The sequence below is a fragment of the Lepidochelys kempii genome, chromosome 11 (assembly GCF_965140285.1).
Source record: "Lepidochelys kempii isolate rLepKem1 chromosome 11, rLepKem1.hap1, whole genome shotgun sequence".
NCBI lineage: Eukaryota > Metazoa > Chordata > Testudines > Cheloniidae > Lepidochelys > Lepidochelys kempii.
In genome coordinates, this window is record NC_136390.1 from 53702331 (window position 1) to 53727901 (window position 25571).

The 25571-nt window shown below is 42.6% G+C and overlaps 1 protein-coding gene across 3 annotated transcripts in view; it reads right to left on the bottom strand.

Moving 5' to 3' along the window:
• The window catches only part of TMEFF2 (transmembrane protein with EGF like and two follistatin like domains 2), a 172726-nt gene extending 148314 nt beyond the window's left edge, over positions 1 to 24412 (bottom strand). For 2 of the 3 annotated variants that reach the window (XR_012154338.2, XM_073306224.2), the window contains exons 1-4: positions 23863 to 24412; positions 21542 to 21651; positions 15209 to 15338; positions 9195 to 9221 (exon numbers count right to left, since the gene is read on the bottom strand). Coding sequence is in view for 2 of the 3 variants with exons in the window: in XM_073306224.2 (XP_073162325.1) it covers positions 9195 to 9221; positions 15209 to 15338; positions 21542 to 21651; positions 23863 to 24046 (451 nt within the window). In the remaining variant the exon portion in view is untranslated. The remainder of the gene's footprint in view (positions 1 to 9194; positions 9222 to 15208; positions 15339 to 21541; positions 21652 to 23862) is intronic. The other variant, XM_073306223.2, reaches the window with a different exon arrangement.
• Positions 24413 to 25571: the final 1159 nt, after the last annotated feature.

Sequence of the window (25571 nt, forward strand, 5' to 3'; positions counted from 1 at the left end):
ACTCTCCAACCATGAGGCCTAGAAACTTTTTAAGTGAGAATCTCATGTGATAACATGACTCAGAGCCCAGGGCTTTAAGACCAACATCACAAGACTCATGATAAAATCGTGAGACCTAGCAACACTTTAGCCTACAATTTTTAGTTGATCTGAATAACTATGTGAACTGTTGTGGTATCTCAGGTCCACAATACATGCATTAAAAACTCTCTGTATGCGTATTTAAACAAAGTCAGTCGATCTATAGTCTGTTAAATATTTGGGATCCAATCGTACTTTTCCTGAATATGACAATTCCCATTGACTCCAAAGCTAGTAGGATAAGGGAAAAAAGGCCTATAAAACAAAAGGGAATTTAAATATTCAAAAACCAGATTATCTTAAAACAACATTAAAGAATCTGCCTGAAATTAACACAAGAGATAAAGTTGAATCTTATTTGTGCTTTTAGATCTCATTGGAACTTCTAACCAGTCGTATGGCATGCCAGCAAATAATTCAAGGAAGGGGCATAGTCAATCAAGCACTTACACTATTAAACCACAAAACGTTTAAGTAGGAGGCATACAGGGATCTAAGCAACATTTGCTCCCCTGCAGATTTCCTCAGGCCCCAGTTCAGGAAAGCGTCTCTATTCAGGATAGCACTTATGGCCACAGAGTTAATGCGTCTTAAGCACACATTGGAAGTTATACATGTGCTTAAGTGGTTTCCTGAATCAGGGCCTCTTGTGCTATTTCAAGTGAGTAAGAAGTACCCATTTTAAAGCTTTAGAGAAGCAGTTTCACTCCTTTAGGAAGGATTCAGGTAGCCAAAATTATGGGCTAGATTCTCCTGGTCTTTTACATTTCTAGTAATTCTACTGTAGTCCAGAGACATTAATTCAGGTTTACGCCAAGGTAACAGCCAAATGTGCCTCACTGTATTTCTCCCCCACTCTGTTTATAATGACACACCAATATGTATGTTGCATAAGCTAAGATGCTCTCTCTGTGATCTGTTTGCTGGACTATTATAGGATTAGTTTGACGTTTTGATGATTTAGAGTAGTTTATGACCTTTACATACAGCACATCATTAAAAAGCATATTTTTGACTTTTATCTCAGTTTTGGTGTGGAGAAGAATTTCTGATTTTGAAACTAAAAATAGGCCATGTGAAATGAGCACTAAGTACACTGCAGGGTGTCATATTCTTTTTGATACAAGAGAATCACTTCCTCACACGCCTTCCTGGCATGCCACTGTTCCTGGCGGTTCAAATGCTTAAGAGAACTATCCATAAATGTAAGCGACTAAGTGCTAGGGGCAGGATGGTCTCACTCGAAGGGCCTCACTTCTGGAATTCGCTTCCACCTCTAGTGTCCACGAATTTGTTTAATTCGTGAAAAAGTCCATTTTTTCCCACAAACTTTTGCATGAGTGACTGAGAAGGGGCAATGATAATCTTCAGCTGCTGAGACTGGTCAACAGTTAGGGGAAACACTGGATATTTTAAAGAATATTTGCCAATGTTCAAAGACTATGTGATTGGCACTTTTACAAATTAAAATATAATGTGAGTTACACATTTAAGTCAAGAAAAGAGTATGGGCATGCTAGGGTTTTGGACCATGGCAGGGGAAGTCGGGGAGCAGGAGAGAGCCAAGGTTAAAATGTACTAAAGCATCTCAGTGACTTAGGAACCTCAGTCCCATCTTCAAAAGTGATTTAGGCATTTAGGAGCGTAAGGCCATGTCTACACTACCACTTTTGTTGGCAAGATTTATGTCACGCTCAGGGGTGTGAAGAACCCCCTCCCCAACCCCGAATGACATAAAGGCAGAAGTCGTAGTGTGCCCAGCATGTGCATTAATGGCTCCTCAAAGAGCTCTAACAAACTGCTAGCACACATCAGCAGGGTGCATGCAGACAGTTTGACCCTGGCAGGCTAGGGTGGGGTAGATTCACACCCCAGCTCGTCATGGTCTAATTGTTCCTGTAGACAAGGCCTTATGCTTCTAAGTGCCCAAGTCACTTCTGAAAATGGGGACATTAGTGCCTTTGAAAGCTATACTCCAAGATCTTATTCCTCGCTGCACAGTCAAAAAAAAAAATTTAAGATAATGAAAACTGACCATTCAGATTGGGCACTTAAGATTTAAATATTCCCCATCACAACACCAGTCACTCTTGCGTTACACTCATTACATTTTTTTATCTTTTTGATATTGCCATAAAAATATACTCCAAATGAAATTCAGCCACAAAACTCCCTGTTTGATGCACTACAGTGTTATATAATACACAAGATCAGCAAATGTCCTCAGGCCACGTGATAGCGTGCCTTATTATCTACAACACCCAGGCACAAAAGGATGGGTGTTTCAGTCTTAAATCTGAATTCCCTTGCTTTTGTAGTTTAAATTAGCCCACTCACATGTCTCTCACATATATACTGTGTGTATGTGTTAGTATCACATTTATACACTGATTAATTCCAGGCAATGGACACTCAAACTTTTATAGAGTATTGTGGCTCAAGTGATATTTCGAGGAAGGGGTTTACGACAATATTCATTATGTTCTACATAGCCCTTCCTATCAATCTGTCTTGCAACAAATCAGAGTGGGGAAAAAATTAGTATAAAGGCAACAGCATTGCTGAATTTAGCAGTTATTCATACCAAATTAGTACACAGACAAATATAGATGTAATCGAGTCAAAGTAACTGTTTGGCTATTGGGGAAAAAAAATTACACATTAGGCTAAGTGAAACTGCTTGTCACCGTAACTTGTTGCACGACAACTGGCCTTAAAATAAGTCAGATATTCAGGTTATAAAGAGTTAATCTCTTTCTCTATTTTGCTTGAGACAAGAAGCCTGGGTTAGTGCATTGGGACTACCTGCTCTTCTGAACAGTTTTATAACACATATACCCCAACACCTCCAATACCTGCAGGAAAAGGAAGGCAAGACCCAGGTCTGTAGCTGGGGGTGTGTCAGTGGACTCTCTGCCCACAATGAGCCCCAAAAACTTCAGTTTTGCCCAAGGGAGCAAGCAAGAAAAATGAACTAACAACATGACATGGGAGAGAGAGAGTGCGCCCATGATTAATCATGATGGGGTGACAAAGTAGGAACAATCTTAAGAATAATATGTAGGCCCAATTATTTGCTTAGCTACATTTGGGCAACCCCATGGCCTATTCAGTTCAACTGATAAGGCACTGGACTGGGATTCAGGAGACCTAGGTTTTATTCCCAGCTCTGCCACTAAGCCGCTGTGTAACTTTGGGCAAATCATTTCACCTCTCTGTGCTGCTGTTTCTCCTTCCAACCTTTGTCTGTTAAGACTATAAGCTGTACGGGGCAGGGATTGCATCTACATGCTTCCTAGAAGAATGGAGCCCTGATCTTCATTAGAGCCTCTACATGCTACTGAAACAGAAGTAATGAGGATATTGATTAAGTATGTGACTTGGTTTCTTCACTCGACTTTATCCTAAACCATAATTAACATAAAATCAAACTAGGATGAGAGATGTGGAAGAAGGGGTCCTATCTAACTCCCACTGAAGTCAACAGTATTTCAACAGTAATTGAGTTGGACCCTGAAATCAATTCTATGTAGATACTCAGATACTGCAGTAATGGGGGCCATACAGGTACCTAGCTAGCTTGTTATCCATTAGGAAGGAAAGCTGAGCAACAGTGAGATCTATAAATACAGGTAAGGCAAGGAAAAAGAAATTTCAGTGAAACAAATAATCAAGGTGAACCTATTCCAAGTACATTAAGGACAATAATAAAAATATTGACAGGTTTCAGAGTAACACCCGTGTTAGTCTGTATTCGCAAAAAGAAAAGGAGGACTTGTGGCACCTTAGAGACTAACCAATTTATTTGAGCATAAGCTTTCGTGTGCTACAGCTCACTTCATCGGATGCATACTGTGGAAACTGCAGAAGACATTATATACACAGAGACCATGAAACAATACCTCCTCCCACCCCACTCTCCTGCTGGTAATAGCTTGTCTAAAGTGATCACTCTTCTTACAATGAGTATGATAATCAAGTTGGGCCATTTCCAGCACAAATCCAGGTTTTCTCACCCTCCGCCCCCCCCACAAACTATAAAATATTATACTATAAAAATATTTATACTATATTTATTCTATATTTATACTATATAGTATATAATATAAAATATTATACTATAAAACTATTATACTATAAAAATATTGCCTCTTGAGTTTGTAGCTGTTTTAAAGAAACTAGAAAATTAGCAAGATTTCATCGTGAAGCATTTCAAGACAAATAAATGGGATTACTTTGGGTTCTAAAAAGAGTCAGCCATCTAAAGAATAACAGATTGAAAGTGAGTGGGATCTCTTTAAATTATTCTTCTTCAGAATTCTGCATATGAAGTTTTTCACATCAAAGCAAGATTCTTTTTTTATTTTTTATCAATTAGGCCCCTGCATTTGATTGGCACTGCATCTTCTGGAGTACAACTTTTTTTTAAAAAAAATAATTCTATTCCCTATTCCATGATCCATGGAAATTTAGAGGTGGCTTTTAATTCTATACCTTTATGTTTCCTTTTAGGGAACTTTTCCCATAAGAGCAAGAAACTGAGTTTCATCTTATGGTGCGTTCATCATTCCCCTGGGTTCTCCAACTCATGAATGGTCGGGGGCGTGGACTCCAATAGCATAAGAATCCCATGGCTCTCAGGACATTGGTAGAGGTCTTGTTTCTATGCACAGCTTCCTTTCCCCACTACTTTGGAACACGGCTTCTGCGGCTACCACCCTCACGTTCACATAGCAGGGAGTCAGGAGGAGACTCAGGGGACGTTAATGGTGCATGAAATCCAAATGGGAAATCCACAAAAGTCATTAAGAGACTATGCAGTGGAGAGCCCACTGAATCCAACAGTGAAGGGAGAGTACAGCCTCCTGTTAACCAGGCAGTAACATCTTAGGGGTGACGTGTGATTGTGCCCCCTACTGATTGAGTCAAGCCTTGTGTCTGCATTACACACTAGTGCAGGGTTTGGAAAATTTACCAGACACTCTAATATTTGGACTGAACCTACCAGCCCAAGGTCGCTATGAAGGCGTCGAGGAATGCAAGCAGCAAAGTCCTTGTAAGAAACACTCTCCCCTGTCACCTCCAGCTGCTTAAAAGCAAGGAAGTGGGGTGCTGAGATTTCTGCTAAGGTGTTTTCCCTGGACCCATCTTGGTGGCTCTATCTTTTGTATTAGCCTTTGAGCAGAAGGTGTCAGATAAATTTGCAGCTTCACAACCCCATTTGCCAGAGGGGAGCAGGAACTTTATCTATTCAGCCCACTCCAGAGTCTCCTGGTTACTGTATGAGGGAGAGCTTTCCACTACTCTACTCACCTTCCAGCCCCTTTTTAAAAATTCATCCTCCCCGTACATATCTTCAGAACCGGCCGCTCTTGCTGCTTATACGCTTCCCCAAGTCACAGGCAGCAGTGGCACAATGCTAACAAATTTTGACAGATATGCTGATGCTTGGAGCCTTAGGAGTAGCAGCAGTGAAACTGACTAGCTTTGTTAATTGCACTCTGCTGCTGGTTGGCAAGTCTATGAGTAGCTGGAGAGTCACTGGCGCTGCCAGTCTGCAGACTTGGGAAGACAATACTGCCTCTGTTTACATCTGTAAGGTTATTTTCAAAACCATAAGAGGAAAAAAGTTTAAGTAAAATCAAGAACACTCAAATTTTGCAGTAGTTGATGACTAGATTCTCACACTTGCCAAGGAAAACTTCCCACTCATCATTGTTGAGTGGATTTTTCAAGCCCTGCTCTAATGAAATCGAGAATTTGTTGCAGCCTTTATGACAGGAGGTTGCCTAGTAAAGAATGATGTAGTGAGAGTGTTTACTTGACTTAGGTTTGGCTTCTCAACGCACCTTAATATACTTCTGTATTCTGAGAACTGCATTAGCTGCCTATTAAATCTTGTATTATAGAAGACAGCTTTGTAGACCTTTAAATGGATGCTCCAACTAGATCCCGTCTACTTCACAGATCTATTTCCCTACTACCCTGAGGTCCTGTTCTACTTGTCTTTTGTCAACATCTGCTTTTCAACTCAAATTGTTTGAAAGTTATGTTTTTGCTTGTTCTGCTCTTTGAGTCTGAATTCACTATCTCAGGAGAATGGCCAAGTTTGTTCCCTCTATATTTTTTATAAACAATCTTCAAATCCTATTTGTTTTCTTTGGTATATCTATATTTACATATATGTTATATATATAAAACATTAATTTAACTTGACTCCATCTGAAAAATCACTTACAGATCATTTGTTAGAAAGGCCCAACTTAAGTATAAATTGTAAGGACTGAATATACAGTATGAATCAGAAATCCTTCTCTTCTATGCACTTTTGAAGATTTCATCCACATTCTGTAGCTGTAAAAAGATTCTGCCAAGACAGAAATATATCGGCAAAATGTTCAGAAGTGACTAGAGATTTTGGGGTTTCAGGTTTTTTTGAGTGCCCACTATGAGACACCTTAAAAGAGACCTGACTTCTAGAAAATACGGAATACCTACTATCTGAAACTAAGGCCACTTTATAAGGTGCCTCAAGCTGGCTATGCAAAAACTGAGGCACCCAAAAATCAATCGTCACTTTCTAAAACCATGAACATTACTCGATAAATGTAATTCCTTTCCTATACTTTTAAATAAAACTTTAGCTTACTGAAAGTGAAATTAAATTACACTTTAAAAAATTCAGATTGTTTTTTGTCTTCCAGAAGTTGGGGCAACAGAAGAAGAGAACTTAGACAACAAAAAAGTGCCAATTTACTTGTGATATAGCAACCAATGGTTCAGAAAAAAAAAATTACTTCACTATAAGTTAACCCAATCACTTAATGTCCATGGCTCAGTTGGCTTTCTGTAGTTGTACAATACACTTCAGACTGTATGAGGCAATAACATGCCAATGACATGGTTACTCTTATCTACTGTGTGTAGGGTTTAAAATGTTTTACATAAGCATCTCCAGGTGAAAAGAAATGTAGGGGTAAAATTCCATCTCTCTTACCCCGATTTACAATAGTGTAAGTTCATTGAATTCAATGTAGTTACAGTATAAAACTGGTGTGGGAGGAAAATCAAAACCTGTAAGTGTGAAGTATTATTATTAAAATTACCTAGGGTGAAACCCTGGCCCTACTGAAATCAAGGGGAGGGACCTCTGGCTTACTTTTTGCTTTAGGTGACGTCATCTTGTTTTGTATTTCACATTAAATGGACCACATAATTAGACTGGTGAGCCACAGAAAGCTGGCTGGTCCTATGATGTTAGCTCACCTTGTCATAAACCAACCAATAAATTACAAAAGTAATGGCTAAATCCCATCAAATGACATCCCTGCAGTCATGAACGCAGCCTGGCTGGTCCATGAGAAAATCTCACTATTAAGTTGCGACACACAACATGTAAGATTTGGAGGATCCCTGTAATAGGGCAGCTGCCTCCAGAGCACCCCCTCATGACCAGAGGTCACTCTTCAGGGCCCCTTAAGAACTGCACATCACCCATCCAAAGATATAAACAGTCTCCTCCTGAGGTCCAGTTGATTTAGTCCTGACACAATCTGGCGCTCCAGGTTCCAGGCCCCCATTCAATGTCTCTCTTCTCTAAGATAAGAAGTCCCTGGCCCTACTTCTCAGAGCTGAGTGCCAATACAATCATCACTCCTGTGCTTTACCAAGCTGGAGCTCAGCTTTACACCCCTTGTGCCAGTGTCTTCCCTACAAGAGCCTTTTCTCATTCTCTGCCACAGCTTCCTGGGCTTCTCCAGCTTCCTGCTGCCCTTTGTCGCGGAATCAGCTGTCCTCCATGAAGCCGCAACACCACAGGGGACTGTTTTCAACACCATAGGGGACTGTTTTAGGGAGAGGTTCTGACTAGTCCCGATGTGACTGTGCAGGGGTCTAGAGGGGAGCAACGTTTTCTCTCCTTGCACATTCACATTAGGCCTATTCAGATATTTGTTCTGGGTGCTGAAGTGGGCAGCAGTGGGGCAGGAATACAGGGGTTTTGCACCCTATGCTCCCTAGGGACAAAGCCATGGCCCCACTTTTCTATGCACCAGCCAACGAGGCTTTGTTAGGATTAGTCACAATCTGGTCAAGTAATGATCCTGCACTCAGAAAACTTACTCCCCTGCTCTGCCACAGCCAGGGTGCTTGGGAGGCATTGTCCTTCTCCCTGTGTGGATGTTTACCCTGCAATCCAAGGTGGGATAGCAGCACACCTGGACTAGCTTTGATCTAGCTAGCACAAAGAATAATAGCGGCAAATCCATGACAGCCTGGGCTAGTCTCTTGAGTATCTACCCAGAGTCCTGTACAGCCCATGCTGCTTCGCATGTTGCACTGGCTTCGCTGCTTTTCTTATCTGAGCTAGTTAGATCAAAGCTAGCTTGGGTACATCCATGTGTGTTGCAGTCACAGTGTTGCTCTGACTGTAGCATAGATAGATATCCCCATGCGTCCCAGAGCCTCTTTTGCAGCTCTGCACTGTCTCTTGCTCAGCAAGACTGTGTACAAGATCCATGATCTAACTCAAAAATGTTAAACTAACAAATCACCACACACAATTTTTTTAAAACAAAATCTAAATTAAAGACCTAAAGTATTTGACACTGTCCCTGTAAGTAGTTAGAGTCTGGGGTTTTGTTGTGTTTTCTTTTAAAGCCACGTCATCATTTTCCTACCAATGACATTTCTGCTGCATAACTACTATAAGAATGCTCTCTAGTACTGCAAATTATTGGGTTTGAATCCTCCAGGGGAAGACTGACAATACAAGGGGCTTGGTTCATGTTTTAAAAACAGGAGAAATATTATTTTAAACTTAAAATACATGAGTGTGCTAGAAACAGCAGATGGGGATAGAGCACCTAGTACAACTCATAAATAATACAGAATCCTCTCAGAAGTAATATGGTTGCTGAATTTCCCTAGAAAACGGCAGGTCTTTATGAGGTTTCAGCTTGACTAAAATGCAAAATGTCACTTCAGAAAAAACTAAATGAAAGACAATACATAGCATTACAACACAACTGCAAAGCACATCCACTTACGCTACGGAAAGGGGAAAGACCTTGTGAATCTAGACAGGCAGAGTAATATTAAAAGAGGACTCTTACCTCCATCCCCAGATCCTGAGCCTGCATCTGAAGACAAAACACAATGAAATTTATATTCAGATGTGACAATATGACCTATGAATATGTAAGGCAACACTGATCAGTTACATTCATCAGGGTGTTTTTTATGTTTAATGTCATCCCTGGGTAAATTACAGAGATCTAATCTCTACATGGTTCACTCAAGCCATCTTTCTGATGTCTGAATTTTCTTTTTAAAAGTCTCCTTAAAAGACAGAAAAAGCCCAAGCACAGGAGTGCTATAATGTTCTCCTAAGTCTCTGTCTCATTTGCTGAAACTGATAAACCATCTTCTTCAAGAGCTTTGTGATTAACAGTTTTGCAAAGTTACTTTACTGTGCAATTTCATTCCCCCCCTTACACACACCATATTTAAAAAAAGAAAAACAACGTTAATTCGGTGGTAGAACATATAGAAATGAATGTCACATATAGTCATAACCATCAAAGAGCTTTATAGATGTAAGAATATCAGAAATGTTTGATGACACTGAGTCAGTATTCCTACCATAAACTGAATGCTATGCAGTAAAGAAAGGAAATATTTATAACGAATACCTAGCAAGCAAGGAAGCAAGCAAGCAAAGCCTTTTTATAAAATTGCTAATCTTTCCTTCCTCTCCCCGCCACATTTTCAGAGTAACATTGTCAGTTGAAATAATTAGTTTAATCCTTTAAAGGAATGGTCAGAATTACAGACTCTCCTAAAGGTTACTTGCTTGTTAAACCAAGTGCTTTGTCTTTAAATCCTTCAACTTAACCTGAAGAAATTTAGATGGACTGTTTATGTTTCCAGTTTTAGGAAGCGCAGCTACATGAAATTGTCAAGCAAAGAACTTCATTAAGAAACATTCTTAACAAATCAACGTATAAAAATGCACACAAACGGAGAGATGTCTGGCTAAAAGAAAATCTAAATTCCGTCTCCATTTTCAGCAGTTTAATGTAATAAAGGCATTGATGAAAGCAAAAGAGAAAGTTACATTATCAAGAGCTTCTTTTTACTGGAGAACTCAACTTGCAAGCACTGCTCAGTGTCAAAGGCAGTTAGAAAGCCAAACGAAGAGCTTGCAAAGGCAAGATGGTGATTCTGTTTGTTTATCAAGAGTTGAATCCCAATTTATTTACAGTCAGATCTTGTTAATCTAAGTCGGTTTGTAAACTCCATCATTATTCAGATAAAAAAAAATCTTCAGATTAACAAGACTTTTTTTTTGCCACAGCAGTGGGTTACCAATTAAATCTTACAGCTAGCTAAACAAACAGATGAGCCACGTTACTCAAATGTGTTGGTTTTTTAGCTGGCTAAATCTTGAAACTGTGGACTTTTTCACAGCATGATTATAAACATCAGGGGCAATGAGTGGCTGGAATAGGGAATAAAATATGATGGTGCTCTACTACCTAGCATCCTTTGCAACACCCATATTCCTAACCTGATTCTCCAACATACTCCCCACAACACACCCTCTCCAGGCCAGCTGCTTCGTGAGAGAAAGGTCTCTTCAATCTCACACCACTACTGGCTTCTGGAAAGCAGAGGCTCCCCCACTCCCTCCCCTGCCTGGCAGCTGGGGAGAGATGAACACTAGCCTTTCTCTCCTTTATGTACTCCATGCATTTCCCAGCTGTTTGGAGGAAAGAAGCTCCATGTTTTTCCTTTCTCATTCCACACACTCATATCCAGACTCCACCTAGCCATCCTCAAGGGGTTTCTTTCTGACCATCCTCCCTTTCTCACCAGATGTTCTCAGTGACATTCCCTCCACTGTAGGATGGGATTGTACTGGTCCGTCTTACTCCACCCTTTGGGGGGAATCCAGCAGATTCCAAACTTCCAGATCAGTTGGTTTAGCACTCTCCTCTCAGCATAATGGATTAGGTGTACTCTTGTGATTAACATTCTGCTCTCTCTGCCTACATCCACAGAGAGATCCAGTAACTCCCCAGCAGCCCCAAGGAAAGCAAAGAGCACTCTCAGATAAGGCCCGATCTAAAGCCCCACAAAGCAAATCAAAAGATTCCCAGTGACTTCAGTAGGCTATAGATCAGGTCCATAATTGACAGAAGCCTTGTCTTTGTGAGGAGGAAAAAGAGACCAATGTGCAAGACTTCAGGAATCCCAGTTTTCTTTCCTCCCCAAGCACCTCGAGCATCGCAGAGGATGTCTCCAAAGTGACTACTACAAATAATGGGAGAGATTAAGAAATGACGCAGCAAGGAAGTGGAATTATTCTATTAAAAACTTTTTGATGAAAAAAGCCCAGTATCTTTCCTAAAGAAACTCTTCTGCCAAAACAGACTTTGCCTGCCTGAACTCCAGATAATACCAATTTGTAGACAAAGAACATTACACAATGTGCTTTTCCCCTTGCAAAGTCTTAGGTAGCAATCTCAGATGAAGCATAATTTACGGGAAGAAATTTTATTTTCTCTTAGGTGCAAGAAACACAGATTGCTGCAGTGCACAAAAAGTTTTTCTTTTGCACTTTTATTGACTCTTCCAAGCTAACCTGAAAAATTCTGCTTTACATTTAAAGAGTTCCCTCAAGGAACAAAGGCTTGATCCTTCTCTTCTTTTCAAGTTAACTTCATTGCCCACCTCTAATGAATACAGAACACAAAAGGAAAATACTGAGAACTCCAGCACAGAGCAAGTCAGTTTTCATGTCAGATTGTGCTCATACACCTTTCTGTGTGTTACAGAATATTTCAGGTTTCAGAGTAGCAGCCGTGTTAGTCTGTATTCGGAAAAAGAAAAGGAGTACTTGTGGCACCTTAGAGACTAATAAATTTATTTGAGCATAAGTTTTCGTGAGCTACAGGTCACTTCATCGGATCCATTCAGTGGAAAATACAGTGGATACAGTGGGGAGATTTATATACACAGAGAACATGAAACAATGGGTGTTACCATACACACTGTAAGGACAGTGATCACTTAAGATGAGCTAATACAAGCAGGAGAGCCGGGGTGGGGGGTTGGGGGAGGTGAGAAAACCTTTTGTAGTGATAATCAAGGTGGGCCATTTCCAGCAGTTGACAAGAACGGCTGAGGAACAGTGGAGGGTGGATGGGGGGGAATAAACATGGGGAAATAGTTTTACTTTGTGTAATGACCCATCCACTCCCAGTCTCTATTCAAGCCCAAGTTAATTGTATCCAGTTTGCAAATTAATTCCAATTCAGCAGTCTCTCGTTGGAGTCTGTTTTTGAAGTTTTTTTGTTGAAGAACTGTCACTTTTAGGTCTCTAATCGAGTGACGAGAGAGATTGAAGTCTTCTCCGACTGGTTTTTGAATGTTATAATTCTTGACATCTGATTTGTGTCCATTTATTCTTTTATGTAGAGACTGTCCAGTTTGACCAATGTACATGGCAGAGAGGCATTGCTGGCACATGAGGGCATATATCATATTGGTGGATGTACAGGAGAACGAGCCTCTGATAGCGTGGCTGATGTGATTAGGCCTGTCCCTTGAATAGATATGTGGACACAGTTGGCAACGGGCTTTGTTGCAAGGATAGGTTCCTGGGTTAGTGGTTCTGTTGTGTGGTTGCTGGTGAGTATTTGCTTCAGGTTGGGGGGCTGTCTGTAAGCAAGGACTGGCCTGTCTCCCAAGATCTGTGAGAGTGATGGATCGTCCTTCAGGATAGGTTGTAGATCCTTGATGATGAGTTGGAGAGGTTTTAGTTGGGGGCTGAAGGTGATGGCTAGTGGCGTTCTGTTATTTTCTTTGTTGGGCCTGTCCTGTAGTAGGTGACTTCTGGGTACTCTTTTGGCTCTGTCAATCTGTTTCTTCACTTCCGCAGGTGGGTATTGTAGTTGTAAGAATGCTTGTTAGAGATCTTGTAGGTGTTTATCTCTGAGGGATTGGAGCAAATGTGGTTGTATCGTAAAGCTTGGCTGTGGACAATGGATCGTGTGGTGTGAGCTGGGTGAAAGCTGGAGGCATGTAGGTAGGAATAGCGGTCAGTAGGTTTCCGGTATAGGGTAGTGTTTATGTGACCATCGCTTATTAGCACGGTAGTGTCCAGGAAGTGGATCTCTTGTGTGGACTGGTCCAGGCTGAGGTTGATGGTGGGATGGAAATTGTTGAAATCATGGTGGAATTCCTCAAGGGCTTTTTTTCCATGGGTCCAGATGATGAAGATGTCATCACTGTAGCGCAAGTAGAGTAGGGGCATTAGGGAACGAGAGCTGAGGAAGCGTTGTTCTAAGTCAGCCATAAAAATGTTGGCATACTGTGGGGCCCTGCAGGTACACATAGCAGTGCCGCTGATTTGAAGGTATTGTCCCCAAATGTGAAATAGTTATGGGTGAGGACAAAGTCACAAAGTTCAGCCACCAGGTTAGCTGTGACATTTCCGGGATTACTGTTCCTGACGGCTTGTAGTCCCTCTTTGTGTGGAATGTTGGTGTAGAGGGCTTCTACATCCATAGTGGCCAGGATGGTGTTTTCAGGAAGATCACCGATGGATTGTAGTTGTCTCAGGAAGTCAGTGGTGTCTCGAAGATAGTGCTGGTAGTGTAGGGCCTGAGGAGGGAGTCTATATAGCCAGACAATCCTGCTGTCAGGGTGCCAATGCCTGAGATGATGGGGCGTCCAGGATTTCCAGGTTTATGGATCTTGGGTAGCAGATAGAATACCCCAGGTTGGGGTTCCAGGAGTGTGTCTGTGCAGATTTGTTCTTGTGCTTTTTCAGGGAGTTTCTTGAGCAAATGCTGCAGTTTCTTTTGGTAACCCTCAGTGGGATCAGAGGGTAATGGCTTGTAAAAAGTGGTGTTGGAGAGCTGGCTAGCAGCCTCTTGTTCATATTCCGACCTATTCATGATGACGACAGCACCTCCTTTGTCAGCCTTTTTGATTATGATGTCAGAGTTGTTTCTGAGGCTGTGGATGGCATTGTGTTCTGCACGGCTGAGGTTGTGGGGTAAGTGATGCTGCTTTTCCACAATTTCAGCCCGTGCACATCGGCGAAAGCACTCTATGTAGAAGTCCAGTCTGTTGTTTCAACCTTCAGGAGGAGTCCACCCAGAATCCTTCTTTTTGTAGTCTTGGTAGGAAGGTCTCTGTAGACTAGTATGTTGTTCAGAGGTGTGTTGGAAATATTCCTTGAGTCAGAGACGTCGAAAATAGGATTCTAGGTCACCACAGAACTATATCATGTTCGTGGGGGTGGAGGGACAGAAGGAGAGGCCCCGAGATAGGACAGATTCTTCTGCTGGGCTAAGAGTATAGTTGGATAGATTAACAAAAATATTGCTGGGTGGGTTAAGGGAACCACTGTTGTGGCCCCTTGTGGCATATAGTAGTTTAGATAGTTTAGTGTCCTATTTCTTTTGTAGAGAAGCAAAGTGTGTGTTGTAAATGGCTTGTCTAGTTTTTGTAAAAAAAAGGTGCCTTGCGAAATAATACTTAGTTAATTCTTCCACGAAATACAGAGAAGACAATTGCACAATCTCACTAATTTAACTTAAAGTTTAAGGGCCAAAACCTTAGCCACTATAAATCAGTGCAGTTCCACGGCAGTCACTGAAGCTATGCTGATTTATACCATTGGGGATCTAATCCTAAGTATATAAGAAAAAGCCTATGGAAAAGTTACCATATGCAATAACATTCATAGGCTGTCCCCTCCAGATTACAAAGTGCCATTGACACAAGCAAAGTGTTCTAGGTTAACTTAATCTTTCTGTCCAGTTACTTGTATTCACACTATATATCTGTATACAGTGCACACCACATGGCAGAATGCACGATAAATATTAAAACAGAAATGGTATTCTATGCCCTGTTCCTCAAAATCATGTCAAGAATCTTTTAAAAAAAGGAATGGATGACAGTAGCTACTTAAGGTCTATATGGTAAATTATTCATCTGGAGTTAATACACCAGGAATCCAAAGAGTCCTTATCATGATATGCAAGCTATTTTATCTGATTTCAAACCAAGTTCTCAATATAGTCTACAAACTAAGTATTATACATACCAGTTGCACATGATCCTTCCGACATCACGAGTATTTCACTCTGCTGCTTGCAGGCAGCCTGTCTCAAGTAGCATTCGTTCTGATAGGTATCGCCATTGGAGCCACACACCGGCACATAGTCGCTGTTACACTAATGAATGCAGAAAAAGAAAGAATGTAATTAGTAACAACCACCAAATGGTACCATACCAAGTCATATCCCGCCCCATCTCCCAGTCAAAAAAATAAAACAGCATGAAAACAGCAGGAGCTAAGAAACTGCCTGATCCTTGCTCATTCTTTTCAAAACTATCATTATTAGTAGGACTACAGGAAAAAAATGAAGGGATATTAAATGGTCATGCTTCAGGCACAACACGACCTCTAACTGACAGGTGTGAGTAAGAAACTTCCCATATGGGCTAGTTATTCCATAACTGTCCACTCTGGGCTTTCATATATCTTTAAAGTAATTGGTGCTGGCTATTCAGAGACAGAATGCTAGACAAGATGTAATTCTGGTCTTATCTGGTATGGCAATGTATGCATTCCCACTCCCATTGAAGGATAATAGGCATGCACGCTCTCTCATAATTAGAATTGATTGGATGGATTAGAAAACAGGATGGATTTTTTTGTGAAAATTGTCAGCAAAGATGTGTCCCTTTTTTCATTAAAATGTTGAAATTTTTCAGCAAGCTCTTGTTACAGTATTTCCTAGAGTTCACAGCTCTCTATTTCATGTTGAGGGCATCAGGGCCAGAATTACAAGGCATGTAAAGTCAACAATACTGAAGAACAGAGAGATTGAATAATATGCATACTATCAGCTCAGCTGAAACTTCTGCTCAGTGTTGTCAACTATCAGCTTTATTTTCCTCCATCACAAAGAGAACAAGTTTCTTCCCCCGCTTGTTCATTTTAATAAAAATAATTCCATTTTATAATGGAAATTAGGCAACCTACAGGGTGTAGTTATCATAAGATAATCACACTCTGAGGTATTAGAGACACTTGGATGTGCCCTGTACCTGATAATTATGCCAGGGATGTGATTATCTCATGACTACTATATTCCTGATATGTCTCATTGTTTAATTATAAAAGTAATGATCAAGATTATTATTTATAAAAGATCACCTCTGTTTAAAAACCACATAAAAATTAAAAAGTCATACTATCAATTTAGCTGTCTTATGTTGAGTGTCTTATGTTGTGCTAAAACATGTGATATCCAGTATGAAACTGATGTCAATATGAATTTGAAATCTGCCTAGATACGAATGGCTACAGACATGATTAACACATGCGTGAGCTGAATTAATTGCAGGCCTCCACACAGGGATATAGCCAGGAAATTATTCAGACTTTGTCAGAGTGACATTTTGATTGGTCCAAGATGAGTGACATTTTCCCTATGTATTATATTTTCTTAAAAGTCTTAGGCCTGCTATGCCACCTTCTTTTTCATAAACATAACAACAAATGCTTTCTTCTCCTACCCCACAGCTCATCAATTCTACTATTTTGAACTATTGATTAAAATGTGCCTGTTTGCCATTTTGAAGAGTACATTCTAAATCTGACCTATGTCAAAGACAGAAGTGCCAGATTTCACCCAGAAGCTAAACAGTGATTTGGACAGAGCTGAAGGGTGGTTTGGAATAGTTTACCAAGACAATTAACACAAACAACTGGATTTTTTTTTTAGCATGAAGGACCAAGTCTTAGTTGCCTTACACGTAAAGTTCCATGAACACCACAGTGACTATTTATGTGAACAAGACATTCAGGAGTTGGCCCAGAATATTATAACATTCACCATTACAAGCAGAAACACAGAGTTTGATCCTCCTTCCACTGAAGACAGTTGCATATTTTCCATTAGTTTCAGTGAAAGCAGGATAAGATTCATAATTTTTATGCCAACTAGCTTCAAAACAGTGAGGGCCACATCCTGCTTTCCTTACCTATGTGGGTGACCCCATTACCTCAGATGCGGTTATTCATGTGCATAAAGTGAGCAGGGTTTGCATGAAAAGGTCAAGGGTGAAATCCTGGACCACTGAAGTCAACGGCAACATTTCCATGAACTACAATGTGGACAGGATTTCACCCCAAATTCTGTACATTTAGAAGTACACACGGTATTTGAGAGACTATTGCATTCTGTGGAGGATGCTACTGTGTTCTGCTTTTACAGTCTTTCTTTCTCTTCCATCCTGGCATTTTCAGGACTCTTGACATTTTCAAACTGAGACTCAGGCTCACGGGTGGAACTGTGCGTTGTGTAACACACAACAAGCCATGTGTCACTGCATACATGTAGGTGACACATCCTTTCCTTTTCAAAAAGTGTTCCCTGCCCAATGCATTTCTGCCTCTATTATCCATTCTTTATGCCATCACCTATACACAACTGTTACACTGACAAAAAGAAAAAAATTAAAGCTGCTGCTCAGCAACAGTGAACGTGGATATGTGAAGTTTTCAGAGGGTACTAACTATGGTTCTGAGCACCAGGGGCACTGAAGCCCGTGGCGGGGTGGGGTGGAAAAATCATCAGAATTAAAGTGGGGAAGAATCAGAATTAAAATCAGAATTAAAGTGGGGAAGAAAAATCAAAATGGTTATCAGACTACTGTGATTTTAATAATCTGATATCTCATGATCTGTCACAGCTGGATTCTGCTGCTTTATAACAATGGAAAACTGGCATTCACGGATTTCCATTGGTATAAAACTCATTTCTCTCTGGTCCCAGCAGTTGGTGGCATATTGGATTTTGACTGTCAGTCTTTCCTCAATCCAGCCGTACATTCTGGGCATTGGCTCAGGACTCTACACCAAGTCCTAGGCCTCAAGATGAGTTTCAGTGAGGGCCAAATCATGTCAAAACTCCCATTCGCTGCAACATAAAGTTCCTATTATGTAGAATTCTCCCTCTCACACATGTATTTTTAACATATATTTGCTTAACCCAAGCAAGGAAGAACAATAAGTATGCCCTAATTTCGCCATACACCGGCCCTTGACTACCTTTCATAGCATTTGGAATGTTGTATGCCTATAATCATAGGCATATGAATGTATTGGCATAACAGAGTTTATAAGGTTTATTTAGCACAGAAGGTTTATTTTCCAGAGAAGCTGACATACTTGTGTAACTCCCGCTCATGTTAGCACTACAAAACTGATTACTTCCTACTCTCATAAGCATGTGATAAATACTGTCACCACACTTCACATATTTTGAGCATGCAAAGTAATATGAAAATGCATTTCAATAATACAACTCACAACCCTCTAACTAAGGTCCTGATCCTGAAAATACTTGAGTAACTAACTCATGTGAGGAGTCCCATTGAAGCAAATGGGACTACTCACATAAGGAAAGCTACGTGTGTGTGTAAATGTTTTCAAGATCAGGTCCTAAATGTAGAGAAACAAACTCAGCATCAACTGAAATACCTAAGTACTTATTCAGACATTTTCATGTGGTCACAGACGAAAAAGAAGGACTGTGCTAGTCTAGCAGACTAGTGCGGTCAGGGGCAGTCAAATAAAGGCCCTTCTAATATGCAGAGATTATGATGTCATAAAAAGAAATGTTGGTTAATTCTATATCCTTGAGGTTATTACCTACAGCTAACAATGAACTCCAATGAGAAGGAATGATTAATGGCCTGATACATTAATACCCAATGAACATGTAGGGTTGTGCTGTAACACAAGAAGAAGTGAACTTCTGTTCCTATTAAAACAAATGTGGAGAGAATACGCTCTGGTGAAATACAAGTCCCTCACCAGGTGAAACCAATGGGTGGTCTATATTTCTGCAGTGTTAAAAAAGCAAAAATGAGTCAACTAGGGGGAAACCCCAGTCATTTATCTTCTGCCTGGGAGCAGTAGCCCATTCAAATGACCCAAAGCAGTCTGGTTTTAATTTGCCTTTCAAGCAACAAATGTTTATTTTATTAAATCAGTTTGGCCGGACACTATCTGAACCAGTGTTATAAAAAACACGTAAAGGGGTGGCCAGACAGAAGTTTTAAATAGCATAAAGGCAACCCTCATCTTTGCTTTCCAACTGCAATTAAAGCCCCTAGCAAGTAACAGAGAAAACATAAAAAATAATTAAACTGATGGGCACTCCTCTGTTGATTTGCTCATTGTCACCATAGAGAAGCGTGGATGGAAAGAGGGCCTGAATTCTGACTAAGCAAACCCCCTAACTTGAGCCATATGGATTTGTGACTGTATTCCATATACCCCTTGTGTGACTTTGTGTGTTACTCAGTCAACCCATACTGTATTAGAATTCATTTTCTGCTAAAACTGTGTACCTTTCCTGAGTCCTAAACTGCCCATAGATGCTATATGATGAGCCAAGTTCCTCCCTGTTTTAACTCTATTAAAGTAAGGGATTTTCAGAAGTGCAAGGATTACTTTGACTCTAGCAAACCGACAGCATCAGCCACACAAGTATTTGCATTGTCTGTATAGCATCAACCATAGGTAGCTTGCATTACGAGCTCATGTTCAAATATGTGGCTCCATGAATGGCCAAAGCCAAAAGAAAGAGCTCTGATTTCATATGGGGCCTGATCCAAAGACCACTGAAGTCAATGGCTAGGTTCCCATTGACTTCAAAGAACTTTCAATGAATTCCACGATCACCTGGTCACTTTACTTTCATTTCATTTAAGATTATAAACATTACCCAGATGATGAAACCTGGCAAGCCTGTATCTTATTTCTCTGGTATATTTCAACATCATATGGTTTTCCAACATCAGCACAGATATCACTTATCTCCCAAATCCAAGGGAATGCATTCTACTGAGGTTTACTATCGTTTCTTTATTCTTAGTCACCATAGACTGGCATGCTTCCTTGGGAAAACATAGCCTCCATTGTGTCCCCTGTCCTTAGCAAAGTCTTGCTTTGCTCCTCCCTGGCAATTGTTCCATTTAAACCAACTGCCAGTGCCAAACTGTGACCAAACACAAGAACATAGTGTTCTCTATGGTCACTGTATGATCAATATGTCAGTGGCACAGCACAGGTATCGGCACCAGGCAACAGCGCAAGTCACAAATGTTGATTGCATTATAGGGTTTCCTTGGGAATGAAAATGTCTAAACAACTAAACATGTTACAAATGCTAATGCTGCACCACTCAACTCTCTACATTAACATTTATTGTTAAACATGAAATGTTTGACCATATGTAAACTGGAGACCTAAAAAATTGGTTACGGGCCATATATATTATCTCCGTCAACAGAAAAATACAATCATTTAATGTTAAATACAGTAATTTTAGTAAAACAATTGTTTTGCATTTGGTGAGATGGTCTTTCATTTTTTAAATTAAGGCATTATTAATTTTGTCTTTTTCATCCTCAGATATGATATTTTTGCCTCTGGTAATACAAATGATATTTGTCTATCTTTAGAGTAAACAGTCTATCAATGGTCAATAATAAATTAAATCAGTCATTAGAGATGAGTATAATACCAAACACTGCACCATTCGGTCTGTTCTACTGTAACTATTTAAATAGTTATTAAAAGTTTTACAATTTAATAAAGCTGTATTAAAATGCAAAAAACCACTGGGGCATAGGTGTATATAAAGCATATGCTGGTACAGTCTCAAAACTCAATAACTTGCAAAAAATTTATCTGGATAATTACGCAAAGCACAGCTGTCTTCTGGGTTAGGCAAAACACACTAGAAGAAATACATTATGATTAATCTATGTGACTTTAAGGATGCCTGAGGTTTAGACTTAGCTGAATGGAGAGGGAAGAGAGAAAGGAGGTGGTGAGAGGGGAGAAAATCAACAATAGCCCACTAAAACTACCTAACACCTAAATGAAGTTTGTGATTTTGGACGGGGGTAGGGGTGTGAAATCTGATATACAACCAGAAGCATTGCCATTATGCAACCTTACTGAAAAATACCGTATAAGCACATTACAGATCCATTTCTCTAACTAGAACAGAACACTGGGTGTATAAAGCATGATCAGTACCATTAGTATATTTGGAAAGGATTTAAAATCCTTGTTAAAAGGGCACAGCAACAAAATCACACATGCACAACCTGAAGCTGCAGACCCCAAACGGACATTTATAACCACAGCACCCGCATTTTCCCAGAGAAACTTATGTCTTTTTGACATCAGTTGGCACTCCTGCCAGCTCTCTATACTTGCTGCCAGGTTTTCCCTCTAACTTCACTGCACGAAGAGAAATAAATTGCCAAGTAATAGGTTGTAAAGGGAGATCCCAGATTTGTATTCTTATTAGTGAATTAAAGAATGAAACAGCAATCTTCTTACCTTGAACTGACAGACGCAAGTCACACTGTCTCCAATTCTTAAACACTCCCCATCAAATTTACAGGTATTGGTATCACAGAGAAAGAGATCATTTTCTCTGTCATCATAACCTCAAATGTAAACAGAAAAATACTGTCAGCTTCAGTATGGCAGGATATACAATACAGGGTGATTGCTTTTCTAATTTACATAGCACCACAATCTTGTTGGTGAAATAATACAGTCTGGATGTTCTGTCCTTCCCTGTTTTCAATTATCCACACTTTATGTCATTATTCCCCACACCTCCACCCTCTTTATTCTACAGTATTAAACAGACTCCAGTTCCTCAAAAATGATCCAGTGACTGGTGTATTATATTTTCTTTGGTTGGTTCAACATTTTTCCATGCAACAGCAGATCTTTGGGTCTAAAGCCAAATTGGAATTTCTCCAGACTATGCCATAACAAAGCCCCAATAATAAAGATAAACAGGCTGTGTGTTTTCTGTGATGGTCTGTCTGATTCGAATGAAGATTGATCACCTCTAAGTTAACAGGAGGGGTGCCAGGTTCTTCAGAGTGAACCTAGTTCTTTCCCGTCAGTTCTGCAGACAAATAGATCTGGCTGAAGATTTAGCTCATGAATGCCAGTGTGAATTTCAGATTTCACTAGTTGCCACCCCACTCCGACAGTGTGTAGCAAGGCATTAAACAAAACAGCTATATTACATTCCAAATCCATTAAGATTTAATCCCACTGATTTTTTAAATGTCCTAATTCTTCTAACCATATCACTGAATATTAAAAATGAAAACAGTGAAAATTGCTTCTTGCCAACCTATTATATATTATACATATATTACCTTGAAGGCTGATATTTTCTCAGAACCCTTTTATAAGGTCTCATTGCAGAAACGCCTCAAATATTGGAGGCATAGCCTGTTGACCCAAATATTATATTCACTGTAAAGTCAGCAACTTTAAGGATGATAAAAAAATTGGGATCACCCTATTTTGAGACTCCAGGTTTTTTTTTAAATCAGTGGATAGATAAGCATTTGACTTTAACCTATACACAGCACTTGTCTCCCAACCTCCAATGCACACACACACATACACACAACGTGACATATTTAAACATACATCACTTTGTCACTGAAAGAGACTGAGTGATTCTGCTTCACCAGAAGCCTGCAAATGGGTCTGGAGATCTGTCTCCCTCTCTCTATATAAAAGAGTGCTTCAAAAAGAAGGACTGAACATCAGCTAGAAACAAAAAACCATGGGCCTTGACAAACAGAGGTTGTATTGAAAATACTGCACAAATGGTAAACACACTCCATGCAATGCACTGTTATTACTGTATTAAGGGCTATGCTGATCAGTCACAAAGCCAGCTCGCAGCTGATCTAAAAGGGCAAGAACTCCGGTCCCCAGCCTCTTCCTTATTCAATTAGTACATTTCACCCGCACTGTGCCTGGCAGGCACCTTCCAGCGGGGCTGAAATTGACCAGATGAAGGGGAAAAGCCTGTTTAATAGCAGCCCGCAGAAGAACTCGAGGAAAGAGGCGTTACTTCTTGATCACTTGCGGCTAGCTACCCTGCCCTTTGGTCCTGTGAATACCCAATGTGACAGCTGCAAACGGTTCCTCTGCTAACTTTTCCCCAGAAACTATAGGGTTTACAAAGTGAATACAACATCATGAAAGACAGAAAAGCAAACAAAATCCCATGCCTACAACAAAATCGAAATGCCTGGAAGCAGCGACAAAAAAGGGGTCTTCGCCCAACAGGATTAACCTTCCATATTCTTATTATTATCAGGAGTTGCTTTTTCTTGGAAAGACGACCTAGCACGGATTCTTGCACTTTCTGCAAGGAATCAGCATTTCTCAGACAGCCACAACGCGATTTATTGCATTCGCTCTCCTAAAATTGTTGCTCTCTCTCTCTCTCTCTCACACACACACACACACAGTTCTCACTTCTAATACGTTATGAAAAACAAAACACCCCATGGCACTGATCAGTCTTGCGGGATCACAAAACGATAGTGTGTGTCCAGCCTGCAACAAACTCTATGGACTACACCGCTGGATGAAAAGCTCGAGCAGATGCCATTATAGTGCAGGGCGGGGGAAGTACTGAAACATCCCTGCACTTTCCGCCCTGCTGTCCAGTCTCTCCTTTGGCAATGCACACTGGACAGTCACAGGGAGGGCTGGCGAAGTGCTCAGTAATTTGCAGTCAGCGCCGCGATCTGCAGGTTTTGGGACGAGCCCGCCTTTGGAAAAGGACACCGAGAGGAAGGTGGCGGGGGATCTGGCTTGCAGCTTACCGGAGCAATTCCAGCCGGTAGGCGTTTGGCAGTCACTTAAGGAGGTAGGGAAAGCGGCAAGTTTCACGGGTCGGGCTATGAGGAGTAACATCACCGGCAGCAGCAGCCAGCAACAGCAATCGCAAAGTGTCCAGCCGCCGCCGCCGCCGCACTGCCGAGGGGGGGAGGCTTCCCCCAGCACCATGACTTCTTAACTCAACTCGGCGGCGGCAGCAGCCAGGGGCTCCCCGAAGCGGCGCGGTCTCGGGGCGACGGGGGGCAGGAGGGATCCGGGCGGGGGGCTGCCTAGCATCCCGGGGGCCCCGGCCAGCAGCGGGTCAGGAAGAGGCAGCCCGGTCCCGGCATGACGATCCCGAGAGTTTCCCAGCGGCGGCGCGATCCGGCGGCCGGGCTCAGCCCGAGGCGCGGCGGCGGCCGGGCAGGAGGGAGGCGGCGGCGGCGGCAGCTGCCATAGGGCTCCGGGCGGGGAGGGAGTCACGGCGCTCCACAGCCCAACGGCCGCCGCCTGCTCTCGCGCTCTGCCGCCCGCATCTCTCTGGCGCGGGGGAAGCAGCAGGTCCCTCAGCTCGCCGGCGTCACGTGGCCGAGGCAGCCCGGCCCCTGATTGGAGGAGCGGGATGCAGGTCCCCCGGCAGGGCGGGGCCGGCGGCGGCGGCGGGCGGAGGGATGCGGCGGCGGCTGCAGCGGCTGCTGCCCGGGACCCGCTCGGGACCGGGCTGAGGAGACTCAGCGCTGCGCCGCGGGGAACCGGACTCTGCTGACAGCCCCCGCCCGCCGCTATGGATCGGGGGGGGGGGGCGGCCGGAGCCGCTCGCCGGGGTGGGCTGGAGCAGCAGCTCTCCGGACTCCCCGCCGTCCCGGGTGCGCCTCCGGCGGGACCCGCAGCCGCTGAGGGGGCCGGGGGGCTCCAGCCAGGGCGCACCCCCGTAGAGCGTGCAGGCACGTGCGCGGCACGCTCCCCCTCCCCCACCCATGCCCTCCACGCGCAGTCACACACACGCGTGCACAGGGCTGCAGTCACACATGCCTGCGGGCTTCGTCGCTTGTGCGCATTGCACGCGCCCAGGTACACGCGTGACGCCCGCAGCAGCTGCGCACGGACCACCAGCCCGGGGGCTGGTGAAGTTCCTAGCAACTACCCCCCCCCCCCCCCGGGCTGAGCTGTTCGCCCGTGGCGGGGTTGGCGTGGGGGGTGGGGAATGGCAGGTCGGCTGTAAAGCGGACAAACCGTCCCGGGCCGGCGGTTAAGAGGGTGGAGAGGAGGCGACCCGAGGGAAAGGAGACATCCCCGGCCCTGCCCAGAAGGCGGCAGAACGCACCAGGTCTCGGCGGGTGCAGCGACAGCAGCATCCCGGCGGAGCAGATGAAGGAAAACGCACGATCACGGTGGTGTGCAGGGCTCTGTTAGCCTCAGACGCGTGTGCTTGGCGGGGAGACTGTGAAACTCCGCGGGAGCCTCCGTCTGCCCAGCGGGGCTGGCAGGATCCGCCTTGCGCCCGCTGCACCCTTCGCAGCCAGACCCCCCCTCTGACCGCTAACGGGGCCATCACTGACCGCCAGAGACGGCCCCGGGGGACCCTCCTTCCTCTCTCCTCCCAGGTCGCCCGCATCCCACAAGGGAATTACCGAAACCCGGAGGCGCGCGCGGTGTTTGCAGTTAAGAGCTGCGCGCAGAACAGCTTCTTTGGGGAGCGCCACGCTCGCTCCTA